General features: G+C 34.9%; 1 protein-coding gene across 3 annotated transcripts in view; it reads right to left on the bottom strand.

Moving 5' to 3' along the window:
* The window catches only part of SLC12A1 (solute carrier family 12 member 1), a 79,644-nt gene extending 71,336 nt beyond the window's left edge, over positions 1 to 8,308 (bottom strand). For 2 of the 3 annotated variants that reach the window (XM_072402396.1, XM_072402395.1), the window contains exons 1-2: positions 8,179 to 8,307; positions 2,722 to 3,262 (exon numbers count right to left, since the gene is read on the bottom strand). In XM_072402396.1, coding sequence (XP_072258497.1) covers positions 2,722 to 3,129 — 408 coding nt within the window. In that variant the 5' untranslated portion in view covers positions 3,130 to 3,262; positions 8,179 to 8,307. Of the gene's footprint in view, positions 1 to 2,721; positions 3,263 to 8,178 lie in introns of all 3 variants that reach the window. The other variant, XM_072402397.1, reaches the window with a different exon arrangement.
* Between the last annotated feature and the right edge of the window lie 4,402 nt (positions 8,309 to 12,710).

The raw sequence follows: 12,710 nt of genomic DNA, 5'->3' as shown, positions 1-12,710 counted from the left end.
TTGACCTGGCTGTATCAGGCATCATTTCAGACCCTAAATAAACACGCAACTAAAATAATAGAAACAACTCCTGATGGGCATAGTTTTTCTAAGTCAGTGGGCCTTATTTATTAAAGTTTCCCCAAGGCTGGAGAGGATATACTTTTAGCAGTGAAGCTAAGTGATCCAGCAAACCTGAGATGGATGTGGACCAGGATTCAAATGATTTGCTAGCAAAAAGCAAATGAATTTGAAGAAATTCTTTACAGGTTTGCTGGATCACCCAGCTCCTTTTCAGCCTTGGGGAGCTTTAACAAATCAGGACTATTGTGTTTGTGTTCTCCTTGTTCTTGTGGGTCTTTATGTTAAAGAGTATTTTATTAAATCAGGCCCAGAGACTACAAGATTTACTAAAGCCATTAGATTAAAATAACAACCAGGCAATGATTTTCAAAAGGAGGGTGACTTCCCTATATCTTACCAAAGGTTTCCCTTTAAGCACATGGCTAGTAGTAAAGAATCTGCTATTCTCTCCTTTTGTTACTAAATGAAGGTTGATGATGTTACATTGATCTTGTATTTCTTGTACCTTGCCTCCAATTGGTGAAATTACACTCTGTTAATCTTTAGACGGTAAAATTCCTCTACTGCCGTAGTTAAAATGATATTTCTTTATAGCAGCTCGCAGGAGTTATTATATCAGTATTTTATTAGCTGGGAATGCTCTTTCTTATAAAGCCATTTTGATGTCCTTGGGTTCAACCTGTAATTTCCTACTATACTTCTATGTAAAACTCCTTAACAAATGACCATGTTATATGTTTGCAGAGAAGACAGTGGAATACATTTATCCTTCTGCACCATAGCATCTATTCACCAAATTTAGCTCTGTTTTATCTGGTTGCTTGAATAGCGGTTCTGACTTATTAAAGCTCTCCAAGACTGCAAGACTGGAGAAGATAAATTATCATGGGAGAACTTCCAGCGATCCAGCAAACCTAGAATTGATCTGACCAAGGATTGAAAACATTTGCCAAATAATGGCAAATTATTTTTAAGAAATCCATTCCAGGTTTGTGACATCACCCAGGTTTTCCCATGGTAGTCTATCTTTTCCAGTCTTGGAGAGCTTTAATAAAACTGCCCCAGTGTATTAGTAAATTGGAATGGAAAAGACTGTCAGCTTTATTATAAGCTTTGTGGTTTACAATTCACTAATATTATATAAGTAGTGTGATCAGCCTTATCATTGGGTATGCTTTTGAGAGTATAACTCCTTTGACCAATAATGCCATAACTGGAATTATTTATACCAAACATTTATCAAACCATTTTGAGCCTCATGGTCCGAGGAAGCAAGCTTTGTTCTATGAAATGCATTTTTGACAAGATCCATTATAGGGTTCCATCATCTACTCTTTGAGAGTTAACAGTTACTCTTGGAATAGCAGTCAATACAAATACCTACTTTTATTGAAAACTAGCACTTGTAAAAAATGTACTGTATTTTAAAACCTTTTGGCTGGTTGTTTTTTTCAAATTGTGTTCTATTGGTTGTATTTTCGAATATGCGATAATTACACATACATATACAAACATTTTAGAATAACTTTTAAATTTTTTGTATTTTGTTTCATGGTAATTTGAGCATTTTTCTCAGTGAACAAGAACCCATATTTGGTCACTCTGGTGTTGCTTGTTATTTAAAGATTACCATTACGCTCTTTGTTTTGTTCCCAAAATGTAAATAAAATGTAAGTGCATATTTAAGCCTTCATTTAACGGCAAATTTACTCAATCACAAGAATTTAGTTGGAGGTAGCTTCTGAACTCTTGTATAACAATCAAAACAGTGACATTTACCCGGCCAAAATTCTTGACCTTGGCTCCAGTCTAATTGAATATTTTGGGGTTTCCACTCAATCTTTTTACTCTCCACAGTACAAAATAAATAAATCAATAGCCCCACAAAAAGAGCCGGCATCCTTCATAACGGGCACACCAGGTGCGCAAACCCCAGGTCTCAAGCATAGAAGTCTTTACAATAGAAATACAATATATTTTTGGGTTGTTGAACTCTCCAACATCCACCAAAAACAGAAATGTTAGATTTCAGTGGACTAACTTCAATAATAAGATCAGATTTGATTCAATGAAGAGTTGCAGTCCTAGTTAATTTTTATCAGTAAAATGACAACATTTACCTCCAGTGAGGTGTACATGAAAGCCAGATTACTGCTTGGCAAAAACAAAACTACAAATTTACAATTAACTCCAAGCATCCGTATAGGTGATGTATAAAGTAACAAAACCATTGGATCTTCCCAAAACCCAGGAAATTAGTATTCTCAGGAGAAGAATATTGTGTTCCACACTTGGATTTTACAGAATATTTTTAAGCTGATTTCCAGAAGTCATAAGTCATAATCATAAACTAAGCTACTATTTTCATGGAAGAAGTTGGGGTCCTACCAAGAGATGTATTTCTTTACCAGCCCTATGGGGTTTAACAATAATAAGACACACTTCTGCTTTTGAAGCTGTGTTGCAGTGCTGGGCCAGGTGTCACATGTACTCTAACAAACTATTTGACATAACATAAAACCTTTAGCCTCTTCGAATAGAAAATCTGTGGACTCACACGAGAGTAATCATCTTGTGTCACTGATCCTCTATCGGTCCCATTTTGTAAAAAAAATAACAACATAAATTTAACACAAATTCTGCTTTTACTTGGCTTACCTTTGACAACTGCTCATGGATTTCTGCCAGACTTGGGCGATTTTTCTTTATTCCTGAGACGCTGCCAGTATTTCTGTAATAATCAATCTTGGGAACTGCATCCATCGTGTTGTGTCCAAATGTTTTCATGTAGTAAGTGTGGTTGTGAGAGTCATAAGGATGGAAACCTACTTCTGTCTTAATGGTGTCTCCATTGTGTAGGATGTTGTTAAACATCTCTCTATTCCCTGGCCCATAATTCATTCTAAGCCTATTGTCTTCACCGGCAAAAGATGTTTCTTCGTACTGCGGTGGGTCTTTATCTCCTTCACAGGCAGGGTTGTCGTAGCCCTCATTTACTACACTGACCTGAAAACGTGTTGGGCTTATGGGATCTGTGTCTGAAAATGTGTGATGAGAATTATTCATGGCGACAATGTGCTATTACTATGTATGAACCCAGTAATATTGTACTATGCTCCACATGTGATAGTTACAAGGTCATTATATTGTCTCTTCACAAGTTCACAAAAGTTCCAAGTTGTCCAGACTCTGAATCAACCTAAAAGTAAAAAACATACATAATGTATTGCATTTTTACAAATATTTTTGTTATCCACATACACAGAAAAAGAGATAGGAAAGGAGAAATAGACAGCCCAATCAGCTACCAGGGGTATTTTTTTAGCAAAAGGACAGACTAAGTAATAAAATATAACAATCAGTATACAATGCCAGATATGTGCAAGGATTATGTCATTCTAGCCTGGGCATTCAAAATGGCCAAAGACCTGAACCTGAAAGAGGACCAGGTGAAGATGGTGGTTCCCATGAAAGAGCACAATTTAAAAAATTCCAATCAGGCCGGTAACCCTATTTTATTGCAGAAAGCATGTCACCTGTCCCTTTATCAAATAATAATTTGCTAGCTTGAATTTTTTCTGCAGCACATATATTTTAATGGAAGACCATGGTATTACTTTTTGGTGTTTTCCCCATTTTCAGCCTGGTGACATTGGTTTTTGAGATAAAGAGTTCTAGAAGAGAAGAGTTCTAACCTTTCAACACCAAAAAAGTTTTTGTCTATACAGATACATTTATAGACTTAGATATGTGAATATCACAAAACATTGCCCAGCACAAAATCTGTGTAAATAGGCAGTTAATTATATAGGCAGCAGCCATTAAAGACTGAGTATTCCAGCCCACAGTTCACATATAATATGTCATTGCAAAAACACTTGCTTTCTATGGTAAACTACATGGCAAAATTAATCATTTTTGTATCCTGGTTTCAAAATGTATAACTAGATCCCCATCCAATTAACATTTTAGGGGAACCTCCAGCTCAGTTCTAACTCTTTTCATAACACAATACCATTTTTTGTATTATACATTACCCAGAACAGGTACAATTGTGATACAAATATAGTCATTTCCATTCACTTGCCTGGCACAAGCCCAGACTTTGGTCAGAAAAGAATGCTGGTTGACACTTTGCTGACCACTTTTGTCTTTGGTCTTCAGAGGGTCAATAAATATTGACTGCACAAATTGCTATATAGAGCAAAAGTGTCTGATAATGTGAACTGGATGCAGCTTTATAAAACTGCAATCAGGTAGTGACAACAGCATCAACCAAATGAGCCGTGTAGATTATATGGAATTAAAGGGACTTAATTATAAAAGGTGTAATTTGTTGGGTCACCAGAAAAATACCTTAACGTTTACTAATGGTTTTTAGAATACCCACTGCTATAAATAATATACCTGATATTTATATGAATTATTGCAAGTGACATTCAGATATGATCACCAATAGATAAGGACTTTATATAAAGAATGGCTTTGATAGTGCATAGATGTTCTTTAAAACACCCTGATAGCCCATATGCATCCCATTCACATGCATTGGGCCACGTACGCAATTTCCAAATAAGGTAATCAGATACTTAATTCAAATTTAAAGTTTTCAAGTTTTTTTTGATTGCCACCTTAGTGTAAACAGTACAGCAATAAAAACACTGACTCATCATACAAAATCTGATTGTTACCTTATAACTTTAGCATTACCAAGGTGTTAATCGCAGTTTAAAAATGGAAAACATAGCAAGTAGCAACCTTTTATTAGATTACTACTACTTTTTTATTGTTTATTGGCAGCATGTTATATTTTATCTTGTGTAGCCCACAAAAAAGTATTTAGTGCAGTTGTGAAAACTGTTGAACATAATGGCCCTGATTTAATAAAGTTCTCCAAGGCTGGAGGGAATACACTTTCATCAGTGAAGCTGGGTAATCTAGCAAACCTGGAATGGATTTCCTAAAAGTCAACATATGTATTAGGTATTTGTTAGCAAAAGTTTTTAATTCTATACCAGATCTATTCCAGGTTTGCTGGATCACCAAACTTCACTGATGAACGTGTATTCTCTCCAGCCTTGGAGAACTTTAATAAATCAGGGCCAATGACACACAAGAACCAACAGACAGATTTTAACACAAACAGGTATTAGTCTTACGGAACTCATAAAACGGTTGAGCTGGTGGCATGTTTGGACTGGGGATATTTCCTAACCATGTGTATGTTTTGCATCCTATGGGTCTCAATATACATTAGTGACAACTGGTAACCCAGCAGCTCTGTTATTAACAGTTTAAGCTGTCAGATAGCTAAGAATATCTCATATTCAATCTTTTATGGGTCATTACTGAATACCAGCACTTGCTAACTGATGTATTCCAACTGCAGTGGGAAAGGTTGTATTGAATCCCCTATAAGTGATAAAAAAATATACTAAAACAAAATAGCAGTTTTTTGCCTAGGATAGATTGTGCTTGAAACATATAGGATGGTCATAGACAATAGGATTTTAATCGATCAAACAAGAAATATGAGCTGGGCCAGATTTACCATATAGGTTTGAGCTGTTTACAATATTCTAAACCAGACTGGTATCTGAAAATCAAAAACATGTTCTGGGTAATCAAGGTGTTTCTTTAGACTCCATGATCATGTGCCTATTGGCTCCAATAATGGAAATCTGTCTCTAATAATGAAGGCTGTAAAGGCTATTGTACTGGATTTAACCAAGAGTATAAGTTTGGTTGACCCATGTATTACAACATGAAGTTTTTAAATGAACACTCAAAACTCTTCTGTATTCAACAAACTTAAAATGGCAAAGGATATGGCTTTGTATTGCTGGTAGCTGTACAAATTCAGATAAAGATATTTAAATTGGTGTTGTCAGGTGTGAAGACAATGAAGAGCCTAAAGAAGATAACTGTGACTCCTCCTTTCAGTCCATTATTTGGCAAAGTAGATGTATATCTCTAGAAAACAAGCTATGTGCTTATCAATCATGGAGGGGGCTGAAAAGTTGCTCTCTCCTGGGTAATATATGTGGAGAATTCTAGAACTGGAGTCAAACATCACCAATCCCAAGTCCCGACCTTTTAGAGAACCAGATTTAACAAACAAATGTCTCTTATACACATTATGCTATTACATTTTTATTATTATCTGTTATGGAAAGCATTTCTTATAATGCATACCATACCAATTTATTTAGGTTTATTTAATGTTTCACAGAAGAGTTTCTGACCATTCTGTGTTGCATGTAATGAATCATTTAGCTGATCCAAAATATGTGGCATTTTTAGAGAAACATTGGTCATCCACATAGTGGTTTTGATTTACTTAAGGAGTAGAGGTTGTTTACTTAGCCAAGTAAATAAAGCAAACAATAATATTAACCAATACATTGGGCATTCCAAGCTCACTTTAAATACCCAATTGTGTGCAAGGGAAATAAAAATAAATATTCATTTCCTTGAACATGATTGGATGATTAAATTGTACACAGCTTTCCTCATTCTCTGATCTGGGTGACCACACTATAGTGTTTTATAAATCAACCTTTAAGGGTAAAATAAATCAATATGTGTAGAGAAACATACCTAATTAGAACATTATATTGTACCTGTGCTAAACCTGCAATCTATATTTTATTGTTTTGAAAGAGCCTATGTTTCCTAGTTAAAAACATTGTTAACTATAAGTATAGGTAATTTCTTCTATTTGATAAACTACTGACTCAGGATAGTTTTGGTTTTAAATAAACATGGCTTTTACCCAAATTGATTTCAGCCTGAGTGAAAGGTGATGGGAATATTCTGTGTGTAAAATGTACTTACCTTTTAATCCCTGTTACCCAAAAGTCTCCCCCACTTCCTGCACATGAAGATAATGCTTAACTTCTTGTCAATGTGTTTTTAGAAATCCTAAAAAGTATCCTAAAGTGGAACTACCACTGAGAGATGATGTAAGCAGCCATTGCTAAGCCCATTGCAAAGAATGCTAAATGCCTGGATGTGGGTCTGATATTTTGGTTTTAGTCAAAAGAAACAAGCATGCACATAACTGCAGCACAAGTTGTATGACTATTAGCTAAGCTGTATACTGATTTTGGGTCAGCGATTCCGAATGTTTCAAAAGCCAAGGATCAGAGCCCCAACCAGGCATACTGTGCCTAGAATAGCTGGAGAATAGGGTCACAATTGGCATTTACATAATCTTTCCACTTTAAACTTGAGGATTCTAATGGACTAATCTACTGCTGGAGGAATCATCCTAATCTTTATAAAGTCTAAGCTAAAGCTGCGTACACACGTGCAATAATTATTGTTGAAAACGAACGACTAAAGACAATTCAGCCGATAATCGTTAACAAAAAAGTGCACAATGACACAAATGAACGAGAATTGTCGCTGGAAACAAACGACCGTCCTGGCAGTTCGCAATCAATCGTTCGGTCGTTCAGTGATCGTGGATGGTTCTGCATACACTTTCCCCTTTACATGTCACTTCCTGCATCGTTCAAACAATCATATCTAGTGTGTGTACATTATTGGTGGCTTATATTTAAACAATCGTATCGTTACAGCATGTACAGAATTGTGCACAATACGATCTTTCAAAATAATTGTACATAATCGTTGATCTGTCGTTAGTCGTTCGTTTTCTAACAACAATTATTGCACGTGTGTTCATAGTGTCATTTCACATAGTTGTCCCTATAATCTTACAATCAACATTATTACTCACTTTGGTTAAAGGATCATATAAATGCATCTCTTATAATCACGCTATAAACCTGGTGGTATAGAAATACATGTAATACTTTTAGATAGGATGATAAAAATATGGCTCTAAAATTCCTGTCCTGTACTATTTTCTTTAGCACCCTGAACTGTGACTATGTATCATTTCTTCCTTATTAGAAAAATCCTGAAATTGTAAAAGGATGGTGGTCCTTGTGGACTGAAGTGAGCATTTGTTAAAATATATTAACAATACAGGAAAAAAAGTAATGAACTTAGAATGTATTTTATGAAGAGAATGGAATACAAACAATACAAAAATCATCATAGACCTAGGATAATAAAGACAAAACATTTGTTGGTGCCACTAACCTTTCAGTCTTCAGAATGATGGTTACACTGTCTCAGCATGTGAAGTAGGTAGATTATCAAATAAAACATAAGCTTTTATATTATTCTGCCCAAACTCTACCCTGCCCATCATACATCAGGGAACAACATGATTGGTTGGTGATTGACCATTTAAAACCCATAGGGAATCTCTAGTAGTCTCAAGCCTAGTAGCAGCATTTGGAAAGGAGCTCATTAATGGCTTACTTACTCAACCCAACTGTTAAACATCAACTTCAATACAAATATATAAACTAATTCCATTGTACTTGGAAGAAAACTAGAAAGGACACTTGTACATTCCGGAAAACTTATTTACAGATTCCCAATCTAAAACAAAATCCTAACTGGATTTACAGCCAGTGTAAAATGACCTCATAACTTTAATCATAAATTGTCACTCATTACACTTCTTCACTATTTATGTGAACATTTTCAAGTCAACATCATCAAGATGTAAAAGTTATTAAATAATGAGTCACGCTTCTCTAGTATGAAGTAATGCCCAGTTTACTTCTTATTTTTAAGAAAAAATTTATGTTTCAGTAATAATAGTTTCTGGTGATATATACAGAACTCAGCTTTTCATAGACTTTATATTGAGTGATAATGCCATTGTATAGAAGTCCAACCCTACCATCTGACTGCTGTCTGGGGGGAACTATTAATCGGGCGATTTACGCGGCCTGTTTTTTGTGAAACAATATAGGAATTAGTAGAAACAATACAAATATACTTGTTTTGCTATTCTAGTGTATATTGACTGTTGTAGAAAATATCTAAATTCAGATCACACATTTAAAAGATGAAATACACAGCGGGTATACAATCAATCCAAAACTAGTGTGTTATACAGCATGAATCACAAAGCAAAGTCAAATAAAACCAAAGCAGATAGTTATTTATTTTCACTTGCTGCTGCTCATTTAATAATAATAAGGTGACTATGGGGTCATTTAAGAATGTTGCTTTTTTGAAATAAAAAATTTACTAGACAAATTAAAAAAAGAATAATATATAAATGTGACCTACAAAGGTCTGTGCATATTCAATATAGTGAAACGACTTGGGCAACAAACTTGCATCAGATATAATTTACAAGATTGTGGAATAATCATTTTTCCATAATTTATTCAGGTGAGTCCAGACCAAAAAAGTAAATGGCTTCAAAGAGGGAAGGGGAAGGCAGGGGAAAGAGGGAAAGAGTGATGAAACCCTAGTTTTAGTAATTTTATACACAGGCTCTGCTTCTGGTTAAAGCAAAACTTAAAAATGATTTAAAAAAATGTGAGCAGGCAAGTTCTTGATTGCAAATAAGACAGGCAACGTCTCTCCTGCAATAATAAAAAAAAAAAACGTATTTGCTTGTGTAGAACCTTTTTTATAAGGTATATTGTGTGTATGATCCCAGCATAGTGCAGGAGACATTATGGCCTGGCCAATCAAGATTCTGAACATGGAAGAGAACTAAGTAAATGGACAAGCGAGTGAAAAGAGGTGAGTGAAAAGAGGTGAAGAGAGGTGCGGAGAGGCAGGTAAGTTTTCAGAGAAGACATAGCTTGTCCTGTCTGCAATAAAGAATCTGACTGCTTGCAAACATGATTGCATTTGAATAGCTATATAAATGCATTTTAATGGTAAACAGCATTAAGGTAAAGGCTGAATTTGACCTGTTTTTTTCTGTATTTCAAATGCTCCTGCAACTCATACCAGGTCACACACACAGCCTGTAAAAGTGAAGTTCCAAATACACATCAAGCATGAGAAAAAAAATATCTGCACACTCTTACTTAATAAGGCAGTAGGTGTGACTGAATGAAAATATACTGCGTGGCTCTCCTTTTTATTAAAAATCAGAAATAGTAAATCACTGCAATAATTCATATAGCACTAGAAAGAAAATGTGCAAATATGTGCAATACAATGGCATGGTATGGATTCATGTAAAAAAGTTAAAATTCCATAAAATTGTCATGGAAGGTAAACATTTACAATACAACCTAAGGTGGAACTAAAGTTTTTATTTAAACTTTGCATGATCAGGCGGGTTATTATTGCAGATAGGGATGGAGGATGTTTCTTCTGCAATAATGCATCTTAACTGCCTGATCAATCTGAGTTTCTGGAGTTAAAGCTGAGCTGCGCAGCATCAGTTTTGATCGCTAGGGAAACCCTAGAAATCCTGTCTTCCCTTGCATGTGCTGGAATGAATGCATGCCTACGCAGGAACTATGTCATCCCAGCACAACCAAACAAGATGCTTGAAGGTCATACCGAAAAAGAGAAGGAAGATGGCAGCACCCTGCTCTGCAACACAGATAGGTGAGTTGTGTGGATTTAGTTCCGCTTTAAATCTGGTGTAAATTAAATAATAAAATGTTATAATGAAAAAAGTATACTTTATAGAAATGTGACTTTTTAAAAAACATATTTAAACAAGATCCTTATTTAAAGAGGAACTAAACTAAAAAATGCCCAAAAAAATACACACCTTCAATCCCGCAGCGCAGTCTGATCCATCGGGGGGTGTCTTGCATTTGGTCCCGCGTCGTCCCGGCATCCATCCGAGAGCCGGTGCTCTGGACGCTGCCATCTTCGTCTCTTCTTTCGGGTTCTTCATCCTATGTCACCCAACCCAGGTGCAAGATCGGGTGATGTAGGATGAAAAAAAAAATTTGCCGATCTCACTGGGCAAGACAGACAGAAATGACAAGTGTAATAATTCTCCTATTTTAGTGTTACATGGAAAAAGTGAGTATACCCTCACAATTACCACCCCTTCTAATCTATGATTTAAGGATAAAGTATTCTACATTAGGAGGTCTATTGATAAGGCCATGAATCTGACTTTCAGTTTTATAAATAGACCCTCTAGGTGTCAATAACTGCAACCTCCTTAGTGAGAATTTAAAGCTATGTACACATGCTGGATAATTCCCACCTGAGATAAACTATTGTGGATGTGCTGTAAGAACTATGTTGTCAAAAAAAAAACATTAGAGATTTTTTTTTGCCAGACAAATTTCAGGTCTTCAGAATCAATCTACCGTAGTCTGATAATTAAAATAAATAATTGCTTTGCCTAAAAAATACAGACAACATTTCAGCATGAAAGAACCTAATATTATTTCTTGTCAAGGGACGACCATACTTCCTGCATCCCCATTTCTCAGACGTGCTCCTGCATGGTTATTCCGACATATACGTCTCTGGTAAGAACTGGGATGTGAAGCCAACACTGGAGCAGAAAAATGTTCAAGAAAGGCTGAACTGGATTATCAGCACGGAGATGCAATAAAAAAAAAGAATTAAAGTGAAAACAATATTTAAACAGTTTGTAAACTGGCAGAGTGATAATCCCAATATTTTTTTTTATTATCTCATAAAATGGAGTAATTCATCTGAGATACCCTAAACTATTTGACTCAACTTTCACCCAGTCCCAGCAGATGAACTTAAAATAGCCTTACATATCTTTCCTATCATCTCCTTACTGACCTGACCACTGTAAACTAAATTTGATGGATTGCTGGGGGTAACCACCCTTTGAGCCATTGTACTTTAAGTTCCTTAATAAAAGAAACCTGGGTTTTAGAGATTTAGATTAGATAATCCTTTTTTGTGGTCTTTACGTATACTAAGTAATTTTTACTTTTTTGCTCGGTGAATTTGTATTTATTAATACCCAACCATGTGATGGTTAATGTAAACAAAGCTCAACATTTTTTTACTTTTAAAGCAAACACAGACATTTTGGGGTAAGGCTACTAATACACATCTAAACAAATGTGCCGTTTTGAATTAATAGTTATTTTGTGTAAAATGTGTAAATTGTGTAAATGTTTAGTAAAATGTTTGTGTACCAGTTATTGTAAATGACTAATGAGTTAATCTCGTGTTAAGGCTCTGCAGAGGAACACAATGGTGGGGAGGGGTCTTAGAAAGATGATTATTTTCCAAATTATTATTTTCCAGACAATTTTCCAATTTTTTTTCTAGAATTGTTACCCCAAAATGAACAACAAATAAACAACAAATAAAGCACATGACAAATGTAGAGAAGTTTGAACCCTGACCCTGGCCTTTATTGGGGTTCACCTGACATTTCACTAACTGATAACTCAAAACAGTTAACATTGCATAACCAGAATCTTCTAACCTCCCTAGCGGTTCATTTCTTTCCGGATATATATATATATATATATATATATGTCTAAAAGCGGTAGATTGTTTTTCATGAAAATGTATTTTACAGTATATTACAATAGTATGAGTATAATAAAGTTTGAAACACAAAATCATTTAAAAACAATAAATTGAATATATTAAAAAATGTATATATTTAAAAAAATGTAATTAAAAAAAAAATGTAATAAAAAAAAATACATATTATTCCCACACTATTATATATACTGTAAAATAAATGTTCTTGAAAACAATGTACTGCTTTTACACATAAAAATCCAATGTACTGCATTCAATACAGTTATTTTGTATTGAATGCAATACAAATG

Source organism: Pyxicephalus adspersus, chromosome 2 (assembly GCF_032062135.1).
Source record: "Pyxicephalus adspersus chromosome 2, UCB_Pads_2.0, whole genome shotgun sequence".
Classification (NCBI taxonomy): Eukaryota; Metazoa; Chordata; class Amphibia; order Anura; family Pyxicephalidae; genus Pyxicephalus; species Pyxicephalus adspersus.
This window is presented reverse-complemented; position numbering and strand designations above follow the sequence as displayed.